At 40.8% G+C, this 19646-nt stretch overlaps 1 protein-coding gene across 1 annotated transcript in view; it reads left to right on the top strand.

Moving 5' to 3' along the window:
- Nucleotides 1–19646, top strand: part of trabd2a (TraB domain containing 2A) — a 51843-nt gene that overhangs the window by 5819 nt on the left and 26378 nt on the right. The window contains exons 3-4 of the mRNA XM_041059627.1: nucleotides 18748–18894; nucleotides 19392–19566. Of these exons, the coding sequence (XP_040915561.1) occupies nucleotides 18748–18894; nucleotides 19392–19566 (322 nt within the window). The remainder of the gene's footprint in view (nucleotides 1–18747; nucleotides 18895–19391; nucleotides 19567–19646) is intronic.

The raw sequence follows: 19646 nt of genomic DNA, 5'->3' as shown, positions 1-19646 counted from the left end.
CTCAGCTGCGTTATGCTTCGCCATCTCCACACCTGCGTGTCGGGGGCATGTTTATCAGATTGTCCATTTCGGAAAGTTGCAAGAAAGTTACAAGAATCAGTTATTATAATCACCCTCACCAATTCTGATGTCAGAAAGCTGCTGGGGAATGGTGATTCAGACACTGTTAAACCATCCAACAAAACCTTTGGCCAAAGTGTATTGGTGGCTTTTGGTATCTTTTTGAATCTGGTTTGCCGAGCATGGGTATTTAATGCATTTAAAAGACAGGCTGTTTTTTTTTTTTGATTACAAGTGATGTGTCCATTTTTGAGTTTGCCTCCCACTATAAATTAAGCCCTTTCAAGCTCATTATTTTCTAACCACAATGAATTATACTTTCTTTACTCAGATCTCTAATCTGGCTAAGCATGACTGCTCTTATTCTTGCACGGTGCCCCTCGTCTTTTGAAGACCAGGCTCAGCCTTGCCCATTACACTAAGTGAGCTTGTTGAGGACAACAATAGCTGTATGAAGGCCGACTTTCTCTGTCACTGTTGTTGCAAACCCAGGGGACATTCCACACCTCAGTGGAGCAGACCTGCTAATGAAAGTGTTGTTTCTTTCCTCCCATCACTGGGAGTAATGGTGCATGGAGAGGTGATGAATGCAGGTCTCAGTGTACGTCTATGAGAACAGGGAAGGAATGTTTGAAGCCCATTTGCTTCATTCATGACCAGGAGGGACTGGAACAAGGAGAGCTGAGATGCAGACCGAGATCAGTAGAAGAGCCATTAAGGAAGGAAGGCGTGACTCTGTCTCCATTAAAGGTACCATGACGTTACCTGTGTTTGACAACCTTGTAACTTCAGTTGTGGTATTTTCTTTTCACTTGAACCGACAGGCTGCAGGGCTCTGGATCTGCTGGGTGTCACGAGGCAAGGTCCAATGAAATTCAAAACAAGACCCACTTTTATAACCTGAAAGAAATGCGAAGTTGTCAGCGTGAAAATATAGTTGTTCTCTCATTTGACGGAAAACTTCAGTTCTTGTTTTCAATTTTCAGTTCTCATCTCTCTTTTCATCTCCTGAGGAGAAGCATAAAATATGTGAAAGTTATTTCCCTTCACCAAAACCAAACATAACTTCTGCCCAATGTGAAACTGAGCATGAATCAGACTCAATAGCACTGGTGATTTTAACCCAATTATCATATCTTCCTGCCTGTCTGTAATTTAGACATTTCCATACCCAATTTCAGAAAAATGCTCCTCCTTAAATGTGGCTATAACAAGCAAGTCAGGCTCATATCCAAACTTTTTGTGTCTTGCGTACATCCCCTTGCATAACACCTTTAGGGTTTGGTTGCAGTTTTGTTTAAAAGATCATCTTGACCTCTGGGTCAAGAAATATTCCTTGCACACAGGGAGTGAGATCTGTTCTCAATTACAGCAAAAAAAGGTTTGTTTTTGAATGAGCAGGTTTGTGGGAAAACGTCTGCTTCCATGATTCATATTTGAGAGGTCAAATACGAACAGAAGGCTCACTCTGTACCAAAACGCATTGGACCGGACAGACGCTGTCACAAAGGGTGAGCATCTCAAAACTCCCACACCCTGTGTTGTCATGAGCGTAATGGCTGCTAAGTGTGGTGGTTATGTAAATTCTATAAAAACTGAAGCTACACATTGCAGACAGAACAATGGCCGTCCTTATTTTCCAGCCCGGCATGGGCAGCGCTTTGGGCAGACTGATTTCCAGAGCTTAGCCACAGAGGAAAATCTGTCACAATCCCCACTGTAATGAGATTAGATGGCAAAATGAGAATGATGATGATGAGGAGGAGGATTTGTGCATGTGTGTTTGCATATGTGTATGTCCTGAGTTAGAAAAATGTGCTTTTGTCGTAGTTCCAGTTCTTAAAGGAATAGTTCAACATTTTGGAAGTGTCTTTCAGTAAATACTACTAGCAGCCACTTAGCTTAGCATAAAGACTGGGAACACATGGGAAGAGCTAGCCCACCGGTACCTTTAAAACCCTCTAATTTTGCACTTTATATCTAATTTGTTTAATAGTCTAAATTTACTACATTCATAATCTCTACATACAAAGTGTAAATGTGTAAAAATGACAAAATGGTGTGAGGAACTGTATCTTGGCCGGGCCCAACAAATACTCCAGCATATAACCCCCATGACTGACATTTGTACCCTCTTTGCATGAATTAAGAGTGGTATCAGATATTTTATTTGCTAAAAAAATGTCTATTGCTTAAAGAATTGTTCTGAATAGCGAAATTGTTTTGGTCCCTGCATATACAGGGTTGTGTGTATGTGTGTGTGTGAGAGAGAGAGAGAGAGAGATAAAGAACATATGCTGGCATGATGACAGTATCACACAGCAATACACAGGCAGCAAATCAGATTAAATCTCATTTGTCCCGGTGGAAAGAACCATAACTATGCGATCCATTGATTCAGTGATCATCAGAGCAGAATGGCCTGCAGTGATGAAATGTATATGTGTACTCACATGGGTAGACACAGCCAGAAAAATGACAAGAACAGCAATAAATCATAACCTGTACTCAAATTTATTAAGCTCATTAGGGTATTTCAAGTGGAGCTTTATTGCTCTGCCAGATAATTGTCTCAGCTTAAAGAATATTCATTTGTTATTTAAACAAATGACGAATCATGGGGACATAGCTTAAATAACTGATGAAACGGTTTTTCCAAGTACATGTCATCATGTGAGATATTAACAGGAAACACGCAGTATAATTTCTTAAAACCAGAAAAAGTAGATGTTAGTGCAGAAATATTAATTAAAGTGAAATATTTTGGCATATGTGTCAACAGCCTTCCTGTTCTTCAACATAAGATTAATGCACCTGTTGCACAGCTCATTTTTTTTGCAGAGCAGCTTCATATTTATTCCCACTCTGATTGTTGGAAGTGATTTGTATTATTTAGCTCATAAGTTGTTGATTTGATCCTTAAATAGTTTGCAATTTGTAATTTTTCCTATACTCTGCTTTGATCAAACAGAGGAAAGTTCCCATGTTTAATTACATCGCAGTGTGTATTTGTTCACATGATTTATTGCATCTGTTTGTGATTGTTTGTGTCTATGTGTTGCATGTGTACATGTGCGTTTCTGTGCTTGTTTGCAAGAGTTCATGTTTGTGCATGAATTGGCGTTTGTATGCGTGCATACAGTTCTGTGGTTCAGTTTCCAACATGTCTTCGCAGCTTCCTTTGTGTACTTGGTTTCATGTCACTCTGAGGTGCTTGATTTCCTCTCCACTGTTGACCAAACAGTCCCATATTAGATGTCTGGCATTTCCTCAGACATTATCTGTCCATCTGTCTGGTTACATGACACCAGTAACAAAGATGCAGAGCTCCTCTCACTTTCAAAACCCTATTTTCCTAAAAGCTTTATGGATAGAAACTGAAGCGTGAAGTCTGTCGACAAGTCATTATAAAGAAACGCTACTGAACAAAGAAGCCCTGGAGGTCATCAATCTGATTTCTCTGCTGTATTGACATGATTGATATGATTGATGACAGTTTGATTTGATGATAAGATGGTTTGAAACAGCCTTGCTTTGATTTTTAGCACAAAAAAAGATTATGAAAAGATGGCGAAGTGAATGTGAGACTGCTGGTTTGATGACCTCCAAGAACAAGTGAACCTTTTCCATATTACTTTCATATACTTTGATACCAGCTCTGAGATTCAATCCCATGACATACAGGGTTTGGCATGGCAATTTTATCCACTTCATCACTTCAAAATCCACAGTTGTCACATTCTGTTTCAAGTGCTCAGTGTGTGCATGATAAAACCAGGCTCTGTGGGGACTAATCTCTTTCCTACACCTAGTAGCTAACAGCTTTCTTGAGTTTATTCAGTGCTTTTTGCAATTTCTTTATACTACAAAGTTTCTGTTTACAGCTTCAAGCACTTCAAGCATTATGATCATGAGCAAACACCCCCTCTTTGCTTCCTTCATATCAAGGTAAAATAATTTTTACAGATTAAATTTTCCATTCCTATGTAAATCCACCCATTTTGCCTTATTTTTCTTTTTCAAGTATATTTGATTGAAAGCGGATCAGATGCAGCTGGATGGTGCCAACTGTGTGCCAAGAAAAAGAGCTTAGATCCTTGAAAGTATATACAGTAATACACTCCAGTGGAGGAGAGACTGACTTCTGGAGACTGCCGCAGGCTTTTCCTGGTTGTGTAACGCAGGCTTCTGCAGCTCAAATAGGGATTTAATAGCTTGTCTCTCTGACTTAACACCAGGTCATGAAACTTGTGCAGGCTGGGGAGCCATGTAGCGCGATCACTGCTCTGCACTCATGCTTATGTTTGATACTTAAAAATAATGTGCATGGCTTCTTACGTGTAACGCTTGTTACCATGATTTCTCTGTGTTTTAAAAGGGACATAAAAACCAGCATCTTGAGGCCTTTACAGCATCTTGGCAGTAAATAAAATAGCCTCCTGGCTCTGGCATATTCACAGTTCAATAAGATTCCCTGAAGGGATGTCTACAATTTATACATAATCCTGTTTAAATCAATATTTTATTATTATTATTTTAAAATAGACCAGAGAAAACACATTTGATCCCTCATGGCAAAGAATTCTCTTTCTATCTTCCTACATTTGTGCTCTAAAATCAGGGCAGATTTTCTTGAAATACTCTTCTGTCATGTCATGTACAATCAATATTTTGTACATTTACATCGTCTGTGAATTGTTCTCTATGTATATTCTCAGTGTGTGTAAATACATTGATTCTGATTTCACCAAACCCCTCTTGTAATAATGCTATAATTGGCCAAAATGGGTCCAAGATAACACTCGAGTTGAACACAGTTTGTTACAATTAATTAATCAATCTCCATCTTCTCCAGAGATTAATGTATAATAACCCAAATGAGACAAGTAAAAATAACTCTAACTGGAATTACAGATTAAATAACAGATATCTCTGCCCCTGCTTATTTTAGCAGGCAATTTTCCATCCACTGTTCCAACATCTGATTGTGAAACCTTGCAGAGGACAAACAGCTCATAGAGAAACAGTGAAAATGCATTTGTGATTCTGCTGTCTTGCAGTGTGCCTCCACCTTAATTTAAGTAAGAAAAGCTCAGCATCTACAAATGCACTTAACACTCAGTTAACAGCGGCCTTCCCATCCTTAAAGCTAATGTAAGTTCGACATAAGAGCAATTACAGTCATTATAATACTAATTTCAATTTGTTTGGTGCCCATCGTTCATTCTATTGTTGTGTAAGTTAAGATTTTGGCAGGCAGGGTCATCGTTATTACTAAGCTACGACCAATCAGCACTGAATTAGCACGTGAGTGACAGAAATTAAGGAATGCCATGACACACTCCTTTTGGGGAAGGCGGTAATTACATTTATTCTTGTGTATTGAAAAGAAAACAGCTTGAATTTACAGGAATAATAATATTTTGTGAGCTACAGTATCAAGATACAGTAGTTGTGGAAAACAGCAATAAGTCATTATGCCGGTTGGCAGATTTCTCTTGTTACATCAAAACACTGGAGATTTCAGTTAAATCTTTATTCAAAACACTCATAAACCACCTTGTGTGTGGGGGTTTCATTGTTTTAACATGTCTTAACCCAGAGGGCACAACTCACAGCGGTTTTGATGTGAAATTTAGACTGCAGTTTTAAATCTTGTCCCATTATTATTCCTTTTTCCAAAAAAAGAGTGAACAGAGTTCATACTTTTTTTCAGGTTGTAAATTAAATGTCGTACTTCCTTGGGGTTTCCAGTGTCACTTGTTAATTAGACTTAATAGTAATAACTACTTTTGGCACTTAACTTACTTTTGACATCAGAGAGACGAGAACTGATATTGCGTTGTTGGTATACAGTTGCAAGTAATTTGACATCAGTAGCATTACTGCTAAATTTCCAAACTGCCATATTGAATTAAGTGTAAAGCAAAACTGGGGCATGTTGACATATACGGTACAGTGTTAAGGTGTCGCCCATGAGTGAAAGGAAAAATGTGGTAGTGGACATGATAGCTATCAGATAAGAAGGGAATAATGGTCCTCTTTACATGCAGATACATGTCAGTAGTGAAATGCCTTTGTTCGCAGTGTAATGAAACAGGCCAGGGTGATCTAATCGTTTCAGCTCAGATACAGTGACTTCAGACCTGGCATGCAGTAGCGTAATGCCATCTAAACCTATATTATCTACATATAATCAACTTTTAATTTCTAAAAAAGGAAATTACAGACCTGAAACAAACATTTAAGTATCAAACTTAAACAGTGATTGAAAAAAGGAACTTGTATCTGCACTGTGAGAGTGTAAAAAGGATCACAAAATGCTCCAAATTCCAAGAAATTAAAGACAAATAGGGGCTAAGTTTTCAAATGAGCGTTACTCTCTCACAATTTGACGTGAAGTCATATAAATTGCTCCCGGTATGGTTATGCTTTCTCTATACTTGCCAGGTTTGTGGCTGGTCTGGATTAAATACAGCTTCTCCACCGCCTGGAGACAAGAGCCAAACCTTGCTGGACTGCAGCCGAGCAATACACGGCCAAAGCTATCCACAAACTCCAACACAGAGGATTATTAGTGTCACCTGGAACTTGTGGAAAGGTTTTGTGCAGCAGCCACTTTGCAATTTGGGCTTGAATTGATTTTTTATTTGTGAGTGCAAAAATGAGAAAGGATTCATTTTTCTCCTGTTTAATCTGAGGTAACTTTTGTTTATTCACAGAAAGTTGAGTTAAAGTGTCTGAGCATGTGTTCCCCTGTCACATCCTGAGACTCTTTGGGTTCGATCGATAGAAATTTACCTAAGAGTTTTAAATATCAATTAACAAGTGGCGTTCACAGTACAAATAAGGGTGATTTCATATGATCTTATAGGCTACAGTAGTTTCTGATAAAATGGAACTTATTTGACAAGCCTTTAAAGAGCTGAACTGTAGTCAGAGGGAACATATAGTTTTTGAGCTGGCTTGTGTCCACAGAGACACAAATCCACTTGTGTCTCTCTGGCTCCAGTCCACATTTTTGGTGACTTTAGTGGAATTTCACAGGTGAGTGCCACACAGGAGGGTTTTGTGAGCCTTTGCTGTTCTCTGCAAATGTTTTGACCTGACTAAGACTCACACAGCCAAATGTCTTGACCATATCTTAACATGTACCAGGAATATTATGAAAACTTGCCTCAAACATCAGCAGGAATTTCTTCCAACTGGGTGATGTTTTTCAGTCGACATTGCAAAGTTGCTCCATGACATTCATGTCATTGCTTGTCTGTAACTTTTCCAGTAAGTGTTCACTGTCTTAATAATTGTGGGTTGTTTGAATCATCAGTATGTAAGATATTGCACTCGGTAGCAGTTTATACAAACTGGATAAAAAGTAAAGTGTATTGTACTGCAGAGGCAGTGTACAGGCCTGGACACACCACGATCTGAAATGGAACTAAATCTTGTGGAAAATAATTTCATTCCAATGGCACTAAATGGTGCAGTAAAGAAAGTGTCACTAGGGGAAAAGTAAACTGGACAAGAGAGAGAAACTGGCGAGAACATCTAGAAGCTAGTGACCTGCTAATGCTAGCCCAGGCAGACTAGCTTGTGAGTCAGAAAGGTGCTTTGCCATATAGCTGTCAAGCGACTTTGAAGCAAACTTTTGAAATGTCGCAAAAAAGAAACGCAAAATTAGGAGTGTTTTCATTAACCGGTTTAGAACGAATAAACTAGGCTGTGTAGTGTCGTCAGAAGGTGGCTACTAGCCATGGTTTTGCACTTTATGCTAATATCCAGCTTCTTCTTCTCTTGTAGTGGAAACACCTGATCAGTCATACAAGTTAAATGTTCACCTATTAGCCCGGCGAGTAGTCGCTACATCACCAAACTTCTGAGGGACGGATTGTACATCATTCAGGTACAATCCGTTTTCTACGTCCAGGACGGTTTTTAGTGTCGGCTGTTATTTTGTAAGGGACTTGAGTTACTCATAATTGAATGCAGCAAGTGATAAACTACCAAAGTAACTATTTAAGATAATCTTGCATCTGCTTTGAATCTTTTACTAGTTGTTCCTGTTCTTTCTCAAATGAAGGGAATAATTGTTTGAACTTTTCTTTTACTTGACTGAGAACAGAAATGTTTCCTCTTTAGAGTTTACCAGTGTTTGCCACTTTGCAAAACAAGAGTTGATAAATGTGGGATTTTTGTGTCTTGCGGTTTTACACACTTTCCCTGCAGCATGTAAAAAAAAGACACCGGTGAAAACAGTGCTGTCAACTCTTAACAGCCTGTCGCTGCAGCATGTAGATAAGATCTTTTCAGGGGAACACATTTCATTTTGATTAATAGTTGTTGCTTCTTGGATGACTGACAGATATTGGTCCGAACACAACTGGAAATGTGATGGTCCGCTGCTCTGACTTGTTTTGCATCCATAAAGAGAGAGAGGGAGAGGGGGAGAAATGTTGTATAAACCTGTGGTGTGTGGTTGTGTTTATGTGTATGGTGCTGTCGCTTTAGAGAAATAATGACTTTTTACATTTTTCTTTCTCTCCTCTACTGTCTACCCTTACTTACATAACACAGATATGTAAACAAAATTGTAAAAAGTAGTCAAAACATACCAACACCATAGTTTTTTGACAGATAAATGTCAGTGGACACCTGATAATTTCCTTTCAATTTCATGAGCTATTTGCCGCATGAAAGAATTTAAAACCACACTGAGTTTCATCACCTCAGTTACCAGAGGATAGAGAAAATAGTTAAGTTACAAATATGTCCCATTAGTATCATCCACTTTCATTTAATGTGCTTGAATCAGTCTCAGCAATGATAAAAGTGATGTTGGTGCATCGCTGCTTTAAGTTCTTCCTCATATGTTTCTCTCAGACTCAGGCTTAGTCACACACACACACATGCGCTCGCAGATACATAATCAAGAGCACACAGAGGTGTATGTAAGCTATTAAATGCACACATGCTTCGAAGCATTTGTGCAAGCGTCCACCCATGTCAGACCAACACATGTATAAACACACATATCAGATTCCTCCCACCACCCAAGCTCGGTTCCACGCTGTGGGTGAAGCTTTTCAGGGTTGCCTCTACCCAAAGACTGTTTGTGTTTTGGGGGTTTGTCTGCCTGCGGTAGCTGAGATCATAAAACCTGTGAGGGTTTAACAGGAACACCACTGTTTGGACTCCCAGCTCATTTCACCACCCTGTTTCACTCTCTCTGTGTGTCTGTCCTCTCTGTGTTGCGGTCACTTTATAAAGGTTTTCACAACCTTGGTGTTACTTTCACAGTTCACATTCTGGATAACTTTTTTAAAGTAATGCTATCAGCAAAGTTCTGCAGATGGCAATGTGGGTTTGTTGGTTGGTTTTTCCACTGCTTTCATCCAGACTGAAATATCTTAAGAAGTACTGGATGGATGGCCTTGTAATTTTATACAGACATTCAAGGTCCCCAGAGGCTGAAAAGCAACAATAACTGTTTAAAAGTCATTTATCAAGTAAAAATGAAGATGTGAAGACTCTCGGCTTTTCTTTATTTTACATCATTGTAAATTGAAAGTCTTTGGGGTTTTGGACAAAACAAGCCATCTGAAGAAGTCACCATGTGCTGTAAGAAATTTTTAATGTGCATTTTTCACATTTTACAGACTAAACGATTTATTACTTATGAATTGCTTCATGGTCAGATGTGTTCATTGAAATGTTACTGAGCACGTCACACAACAGAGACACAAGCATGAAACCTGGTTTGATTCCTAAGAATACTTACTAGCTGAATCCCCAAATTGTGATCTAAAATCAGATGCAAACCACTGTCTGTCCCCATATCTCTCAGTGTGTCTTTCCTTCGCTGTCTCTCTTCTCTTCCCACAGCACTTCTTCCCCTGATCTAAAAGTGGTGGAAGTCTTTTTTTTTTGTTAAGTGTCTTGTATCATTTGTGTAGCTTTGACAGTTGTTATTTCAGCCTTAACCTCACATGACAGGAGCATGTTTATGTGTGTACCGTCCTCTGAATGCAAGGAGACACGTACTGGTCTGAAAACTGAACTCCCAACACATTTAGGATGTTTGAATGTTTTACATATTTTGTTGGCTGTTTAGAAGTCTGTGGTTGTGAGGCTGTGGGTCGAGGCAGACGTCTGCACAACAACAACCATCACTCTCCTCCTTCCATCTTGCTCTCTTTGCTTTTCCATCTTTCCACCTATGCCTGTTTATCCCTTCATCTCTTTTTTTTTATCTTTCCCTACAGGCATGGTTCTCTCTTTCCTCCCACTGTCTGTCTCTAAATGTTGTTTACGTCTTCTGTTTATCTCTCTCAGCCCCTTTGTCTCCTTAATTGATCAGTCTTTCACCACAATAAACAGATCCATTTCACAGATGGTTTGGATACCAGGTCCTACTTTCCATGACATAGACTCATTCTGTTTGTGTGTGTATTTATGTGAGATGTGGTGTTTGGACTGGTGATAGCGTTAAAGGTCAGGTTTGAGCATATTGTGTTTTTGTTTAGAACAAGGGAAGCGATGCAAGCTGACTGAAAGTGTTGATATGCATATTAATGTGAGCGTGTATGGCTGTGTGCTGGGGTGTGTGAGTGGCCTCTTCGGTTTGGTTTGCCAGCGGTGCCTTGGTTCTGAGTCTGGGCCAGTGGTTTAAGGGAACTGCAGATACTCTTAAATAGCGCTGTGTGGGTTTTTGATTCCTGCTGTCTGTCTCTCTCTCTATCTGACTTGTGCAGAGTCAAAACTTGGAGATTTATTTCTGGAGCTGCTGTCTGCTGTTTTTGTTGTGCAGAGCCGAAAACACATTGCCTAAACAAAATTGTACCCATCATCCTGTGCTGTGGGAAATTTGATGTCTTTAAGTCTAAATGCAGTGGGGTTTTTTTAAGAGCAGCTGTGTGGATTCAGAACAGGAAGTAATAGTAAAATCTGAAACAAAGCATTTTACCCAAATTAGCTCAATGGATGTTTTAATCCATGGAATTCAAGACGTTTCAAACTTCCAAACTGTCAGTGTCCTGTGAAAACAAGTAAGACAGCTATTTCAACCCATAAAGCAGCACTTTGTCCTTCAGGTTATGTGAGTTTTATTTGGAGGAACATAGCAGTGTTGTCCACATTAAAGAAATGTATTAAAATAAATTCTATGTTTGATAGGTCAGTTACAAACTTAGACAATAAGCTGAAACGTCACAACAGTTTCAGTATGTAGGGCTTTTACTTGGAAAACACAGCCCTTTGGAATGTGTACATTTTCCATACCATATTATTATTTTACTCTTGACATCTTTTTTTGTTGCTCTAGCACTCTCTGCACAACTTTGTAAAAAAAAAAAAAAAAGAACTTAAGTGACTCTTGACACATTAAATCAACCCATCGGTGCTAGTTTATAACTGATACATCATAAACTTCACATTCACATGCATTACCGAGAAAATAAAGTACGATTAAAGTTCTAAAATGATGAAGGCTTAACAATGTTATTTATGTGACCTCAGTATCGGAGCGACCAGTGAAGGAAGTCCATTAGTGACCTTTAGAGTCTTGGAGAGGTCAAACTGTCTGACCTCAGAGCAGAAGCTGTGTGTATGTGTGTTTCTGCCCTGAAATATGAATCCTGCCTGAAGAGTTTAACCGATGAATATACATCCTTCCATGTCTCTGGAAGCGTGTGTGATAAAAAGAAGATAAAATACTTGTCTTGTCCGATAAGATACGACAAAGACAAATGCACTGAACAATGAACAGTAGCCAATGTAGCTGGTCTACGAGTGATAATGAATCTTTGGGGCTGTCTCTTGTTGCAGTGTCTCTACTTTTTTCCTGTGTGATTGTGGACAATCTTGATCTAATTTACTCTTCTCTCCCTGTTTGCATGATGACACACACACAAAATGTGAATACCTGCATGGTCAGTGTGTATCCATACTAAGTGCTCACAGCTGCATTTCTTCGACTCTCGGCATGAAACAGTTTCTGCAGTGTTGTTCTTGACTTGCGCTGTCCTGAAGATTAACAGTGTTCCTTCAGTCAACAGACAGTTGTAGAGATTGATGGCTGTTTTCCTTGTGGCTCGCTGTGTTTTCAAGACCCACGTGTTGTTTCTTAGAGGGACTGATGGACTGAGGGCCTGGCTGGCTGCTCTGTGGGGTTTTGTATGTGCATGTATGTGTGTGAGAGGCAGAAAGAGAGAGAGAGAGAAAGAAAAGGAGAGTGACAGAAAGACAGAGGCAGGAAAAATCTGTGAACAGTGGATGTCTGTGTTTGCCAGCAAACACAAGCTCTCCTCCTCCTGTTTGGTTACTGTCAGTGAGTTTGGTGTTAGAAAACAGCTCCCAGACCCTAAGGTCACATCTTCAAAATACTTATTTTGTCCAAGTCAGTCAATTCATAATGTAATGTCAGTGTTTAATTAATTCATCATAATTGTCTGCAGCTTATTTTCTTTCAGTCAGTTAATTCTAATGAATCACAGACTATGACTGAGACTTTATTTCTGTCAAATTTTAATTCATTTCTCATTCAGTATTTTATCATCATAGATGTGTATGAATGTGTTGGCGTGTGTGTGTGTCTCTCATGTACAGCTTGTTCAGGGTGGAGTGAAGCAGGATAGAGTGGGGGGCTCGAGTAGTTGACAAATTCGATCACCATAATCCCAGATGCACACACACACACGCACACTTTCACACACACACCTTCAGCCATTTGGTTTGAGGCTGATTCCCTGTGACAGCCTAAATATTTGACTGCGTCCAGGCACCAAGGTAAATGCACCCCGCAAGAATGTTTTTACAGGGCGAGAGAGAGAGAGAGAGAGAGAGAGAGAGAGAGAGAGAGAGAGAGAGAGAGAGCGCGAGAGAGAGAGCGAGAGAGAGAGAGCGCGAGAGAGAGAGCGAGAGAGAGAGAGCGCGAGAGAGAGAGAAGTCCTGAGACTTTGACACCAGATAAAACAATAAAAAATAATCATCTGACACATCATGAGCATTTAACAGTCTGATGGCATAACGTAGTTTCTCACACTGTTAGACTTGGCTTTAAAAACATTTTTGAAATGTCAAACATGCTGCTGGTTCAAGCTTCTCAAGTGATCAGAGTTGCTACTGTTCTCTGTTCTGCTGGAAATCATTGCAAATTGATTACTCTTGGGTTTTAGATTGTTGATCAGCTGGAGTAAGCAACATGAAGATGTCTCCGGGAACTTCAATAGACTCTTTTCAGACATTTTATAGGTGAACAGATGAATTAAATTATTTGTGCTGAAAACGGTCCAGTTCAGAATGAACATTTCGATAGAAGAGAAACTTTCACACACAGACCTCAGCCGTCTGACTGTGTGAGAGAGTTGTTCATGTCAGCATTCATTGACTGAAACATCCAAGATCAAACTTGATAGGACATATCAGTTTGACTGGAGGATGGATTTTCCTTTCAAAAAGAGGGAAAAGCAATTTCTGGTCACCATTCTTTTGAAAGATTTAGGCCTTTGTGAGAAAACCATCTTTCTTTTTCTCTTTTTCACTCTCTCCCCTCCGTCTCACCTGTGTATAGGAAAAAATATTTCCTTTCTTTTCTCTCGTATTGGAAAATTAATAAAGCTGTCTTCAAAGGTTTGCTTTGAGCTCTGCAGAGGCTGCAGTAATCCACAGTGATGAGGCATTTAAACACACACACATACACACACATGCTCACATATACATGGATAGATGCATACATGTACATGCAAACACACGGAGAAACAACCTAATCTTGTACAGGTGTATACACACTTACATGCACGAAAACACACACACAGAACGAGGTCATTAGTGACCTGTGGAATGCAGGGGTCAAATCTTAAAAGACCTGGCTGATAGAGGGGATGTGTAGGATCAAAGGAGAAGAGGAGAAAAGGAGGGAGAGATGGATGGAAGGACGGATAGGGGGAGAGGGAGGGAGGGAGGGAATGTACAGGATCAAAGAGGAGAGGAAGGGAGGAGTGAAATGATGGGAGGATGAATGGAGGAGTAAGAGTGGAGGTGCAGGCAGGGTGGGAGGAAAGTAAGAGAAAATGTGCTCAGGGGGGAGTTGGAAGGAGGGAACGGAGAGGAGAAAAAAGGAACATGGGGGAGGAAAAGAGGTAGACGAGGAAGGGTAGAGGGACAGAGTGTAGAAACAATACAGATAACTCAAACTGACAGGTGTGTGTGTGTGTGTGTATGTGTGTGTGTATGTCTGTTTAAATGGTGAGTTTTCAGCCAGAAAGTGAAAGCTCACTTGTGCAGTGGTGAAAGATTTATGTACAGATGTGTGTGTGTGTGTGTGTGTGAATGGGGAGTGCCAGTGAATACCTGCTGAATGAAACTGAGGCCATATTTTTTGCTGCTGCAATACCTGTTTGCTACTGTTGACGCAGCCATTCCTTTACAAATGTGAATGAATTTAAAAATACATTTTTGTGTTCCCAGTTTTGACCTTCCCTTCCACAACAAGAATCAGTCTCCTCCACCAAATATATGTTTTTTTGGAAATGTCCATAGACACTTCTCAAACCACTTGCCCTCAGTTTTCTACTTTTTCACTTTTTATGCAACATTTTATAAAGTTTCTCTATTTCTTAGCGGCGGGCAAACTATAAGAAAATGGGATGTAAAATTTTTTGTTCAATTGTATATCTACTACGTAGAGGAAAATTAAACCTCACCTTGTCTGGAATATTAAATAACGGACAGGTTGCTTCCTGCAGTTTAAAAAAAAAAAAGAAAAAGAAGAATGGTGTGTTAATGTTGGACTTCCTGAGGACTATACCTCAGAGTCTCAGTCTCTACTGGCGGTATTGCTCTGCTCCTGATAGGTCTTGTTTTAGGGATGACTGCTCCGACTAACATTTCATTTCTGATAACATCACTCATAAGTTACTCAGAATCCATATCTCTGCCTATTTCTGTCTGTCTTCATCTATGCTTATGCTTTCCTCCTCTGAGATTTCACTGTTAACATTAGTTCTGAGAGTCAGTCTCTCTCTCTCTCTCTCTCTCTCTCTCTCTCTCTCTCTCTCTCTCTCTCTCTCTCTCTCTCTCTCTCTCTCTTCTTTCTCTTTCTCTTTCTCTTTCTCTTTCTTTCCCTCTCTCCCATTTCTTTCTCCACTGATTTCTGGTAGAAATCTTAGTGTGTTCTCATCTCTGTCTCTTACCCTGTCCATGTGTGTGTATGACAGAAAGAGAGAGAGAGGAAGAGAAAGAGAGAGAGAGGTATATTTCTCTGATAACATCACAGAGTCAGGAGGAAACAGAGGAGCTGTTGGAAGTCTTCATTTGTACTTGGGAGATGGCCAAGGCTCATTGAATTGGCTGCAAGTCCCTTGTGTATGTGTGTGTGCGTGTGTGTGTGGTTGCACGTCTGTCTGTGCCCATGGTTTGTCAACACTGTGGACAAGCTACTTTTGAAACACTTGTTCAAACCCAGAGACGTGCTTTTCTGCTTGCACATGCACACACAGTGATTCAGAAAAACAAAAATAAACACACACACACACACACACACACAAGGAAAAAAGATCCTCGCATGCGGGCACACACATGCTCCTCTTTAGTGTCCTATTAAAATTGAATTGGAAATTAAGTTACTGAAACACTATCCAAATCCAGTGCCAGCACTTACGATCAGAATGGCTTCAATTAGCCAGAGGCTTACTTTGCCATACAAGGAGTTTATGTTTACAAGCTGTTCACTTTGCACCAGAGTCTTACTGTGACAGGACCTCGCATACAGTTTACATGCACTGTACATTTCTATACAGGCAAAATGTGTTGCTGACACATTGTTACTCAGATAAAATACCTCAGATTGTCTTTGTTATGTTTATGGTGAATAAGACGGCAGCGATAAGGTTGAATTACACTAGAGATAAATGTAGCATGAGAGCAGTGCGTTGAGCCTGTTTTGAATTCTGCTGGCTGTTGTGCCGTCATCTTATCCTGCTGTTGGAACGCGTCTTTCTCTTCAGTTGGTCTGTCGGTTTTATATTCTTTAAGTTAAATGTTCATCCTGCATCCTAAACTATGCTGTCTAATTAGTGATCTGCTCGTTCATGGTGCCTCCACCACCTCGCATGTGTAGCAAGGTAGCTGGTGACTCCTCAGATTTGTTGTCGTGGTAACGGAACAGTTTTGATCAGACCACATAATATCAACCGAATAACAGCCTGACCTGACAGACACAGGGTGTTGGGGCCAAAAAGGAGTGTGTATGGTGCTGTGGTGGGACGCCTCACAATGTCCCAACAAAAGGACAAACAAGTCCAAATTTTTTTTGCTTTCACTTGTCGAGTGACACACAATCAGGGAAACCAACGACCTTGGTGTCAGGTGATCGGTGAAGCTGGTCCCTGACAGCTTCTTCCCGATCAAATACACTTTATGCGGGTTGTGAAAGACGGCAAGTTGTGATTGGTCAGTGGCCGATGTGTGGCTTCCCACGTCTCTCTGTAAGAATTTAGGACTCAGTGATTGATTAATTTACACAGTGGATCCTGTGCTTGTGAAACAGGTTGAAATGTCCCACTTCTAATGATGCCGCTTGTAGCAAGCAAACATTTGGCTTTAGTGCGTACAGTTTTTCCACTCAGTTGCGAACGAAATTGCTGCCATCTGTCTTCGTAATTACAGTTCTCAACAGACTAATGATTTTTATGACTGTTGGAAAGTGATCCACCATTTCATAAATAAACTGAATGTAACTTCTCCTCAAAGATCCTCCAGTAAGCATGCTTACGACTTGTTTTGCAAATACTAAGCCAAGCCAACACACTCCAGAGCGCAGAGCGAGAGTTTTTTTTTTTTTTTTTTTTTTTTTAGCCGAGCCACTGAACACTCCAAATCTCCACATGTGGGAATCCGACTGTGATGATGTTTGCTCTGGATGCACACACCCACCCCACTCCATCTCAACAAGAGGGGACATTTCCATGACAAAGGGCAATTATTGACTTTCATTGGCTCCGCTTGCTTTGATATCAGCAAGGGGTGTGTCTGTGTGTCTGTGTGTGCGTGCTCGAGGGGCGGGACAGGGGGCAGCAATGGAGGAGAAGAAGAAACAGGGGGACCTGATGAAAGGAGCCGAGTGGGAAAATGCACCCACTGACCCACAGTGCACTAACAGAAGAGGAGGATCACAGGAGAAAGAAAGAAATCATTGGTTAAGGTTTTCTTTCTTTCGCTGCTCCTCTCTGCTCCTATTTTCTGTATCCTTCCTCACTCTCTTGTTTGTGTTTTCTTCCTGTCTGTCTGTTTCTTTCCTTCCCTAAACCTTCCCACTCTTTTTTAAACTCTCTTTCTTTTTTATCTGGCTATGACTGATCCTCCCCCTCCTCTCTCCCCTCCTCCTCCCTTCACAGCCATAATTTAAGGGGCTGAAAGGCACGGCGAGCGGAGAAAGAGAAGAGAGAGCTGAGAAAAAGGGGAGACCCTGCAGATGAGGGCCTTCCTTCACGGACGTGGCACAGATGTGAGGGTGTTTTTGTGAAATGAGTCGGGGAGGGGCGGCGATAGGCTAATTTGCGTGGCATAAAGACGGGGCCCTTTTCATATGCAGAGCGCCACTTTGATGCGCGGCCGATGAAAGCTGGAAGGGAGCGCAGAGGAGAGGAGAAGAGAGGGTGACGGAGGGGTTCTTTGTCCCCTGACAAGAAGGCATCTGCTCCACGCTGCCCTCTTCTCCTCTGCTACACCGAGGCTCCCACAATGGGCCGGCCGAGAGAGAAAAGTGTCATCAGAGCACCTTAGAAAACAGAACATGAAAAAAAAAAAAAAACAGCCGCTTGGGTTGGCCTGGTTAGCGTACGGGTATGCATATCAATACACAATTCATTTGACACAAGATCTGAAAGTGCACACATACACACACACACACACATAGCTGAATACATGCGCAGATGCACACTAAATTGTAAAAACATGCAGACATACTGTAGACACATTTACATACTACCACAGCTGACAAAACACATCTTCGCTTTGACAGAGTGGTCCCTTTGAGAAACAAATAAACCATACAATCTTCCCTCTTTCATGCGGATCAAGATCAATGGCTTGCAGGGTGAAAGGTGTGTGTGTGTGTGTGTGGTGGCGAGATCAGAGGGAGACCATACGCTGAGGCGAGTGGCGGTGGTTTCTGTGTGTCTGCCTCAGTCTCGCTGCATGCGGACAGTAGGACCTTCTCGTGTGAGTGTATCTGTGTGTGCATTTATGCATATGTGTGTCCTTGCGGTGCTGATCATAGGCGGCAGGCTCACCAGGGCCCTCTCACCAAACACAGGCCGATTTCACGCTCACACAATAGCCGAATGTCTGCAGCAGGGCAGAGAGGGTTTTTGGCAGGAAAAACTCAAACTGTCTCTAATAGTTAGTTCAGATCTAAATCTCTTACTCAGTTAACCACCTGCTTTGTTTTTAGCCTAAATTACATGTGTCTCTCATCTCAGAGGGTTCAATAAAAGATATAACCATATCCAAATTCTTGTTTGCTGTTTCTTAATGTCACATTTTGGGTCTATAACATCTCTCAAGACTGGAAATGTGAGCAACATTTAAACATTGTTCTTTGACTTAACATAAAGATGTCCAGTGCCAGTGCGCCTTTCATCATGGTGAAAATAAATTGATCAATAACTGGTCGTCATTGTGTCATTTTAGGTAATCTTTGCCCTGAACCAGACGTTATTACAGCAGGAGTCGCTGAGGGCGGGAAGCCTACAAGTTCCGTACACCACTGAAGACCTCATCAGGCACTACAACTGTGGAGATCTCAACTCCATCATCTTTAATCACGACACCTCACAGGTCAGTCCCTCCTACTTACTGACATTAAAAAACATCTTATCTTATCTTATCTTATGTAGCTGTGGACTTTAACTACTTTCACTCCAGTTAATAAGCTAAGAATCATTTTGACCCCTTGGCCATTTGGAGTGTCTCAGTGACACAACCCTTGACCTTTTACCTTCACCCCTAACCCTCTGACTGACCTTCCATCCCCCACACCTACTCTTATACCCCCGCAGCTTCTCTATACTGTTGCCAGTTTACTTCTTCTGCTCTACTTTCTTCTCTGCTCTTCTTCTTCTTTCTGTCATCCTTGCCACATCTTTCCCTTTATTGTTCTTCCTCCTGTGCACTTTTATAAGTCCCAGTACTTACTTTACATCCATTCTTTGGACTTTTTTGGTCAGTGGTATAATTTGGTAAGATTTCAGAGCAAATCCAAATGAAAAGTCAAAACAAACAAAATCTCCTCTCCTTCTTTTCCTCTTCATGAAACATTACCTCTTCAATCCTAGGTTCCTAACTTCAATAATGTGACACTGCCACCCAGTGAGCAGGTGACTGCCCAGGAAATAGACAGCTACTTCCGACAGGAACTCATCTACAAAAGGAATGAAAGGATGGGCAAGAGGGTCAAGGCTCTGCTAGAGGAACACCCTGATAAGAGCTTCTTCTTCGCCTTCGGAGCAGGTTGGTGTTTAAAACAAACTATAAGGGAATAAAATGGGGTAAATATTGGGGGTGATATTAAAGCATCAGCTTCACAGATG

This window comes from Toxotes jaculatrix, chromosome 16, assembly GCF_017976425.1.
Source record: "Toxotes jaculatrix isolate fToxJac2 chromosome 16, fToxJac2.pri, whole genome shotgun sequence".
Taxonomy (NCBI): domain Eukaryota; kingdom Metazoa; phylum Chordata; class Actinopteri; family Toxotidae; genus Toxotes; species Toxotes jaculatrix.
Note: the sequence above shows the minus strand (reverse complement) of the source record. Positions and strands in the feature narration are given on the sequence as shown.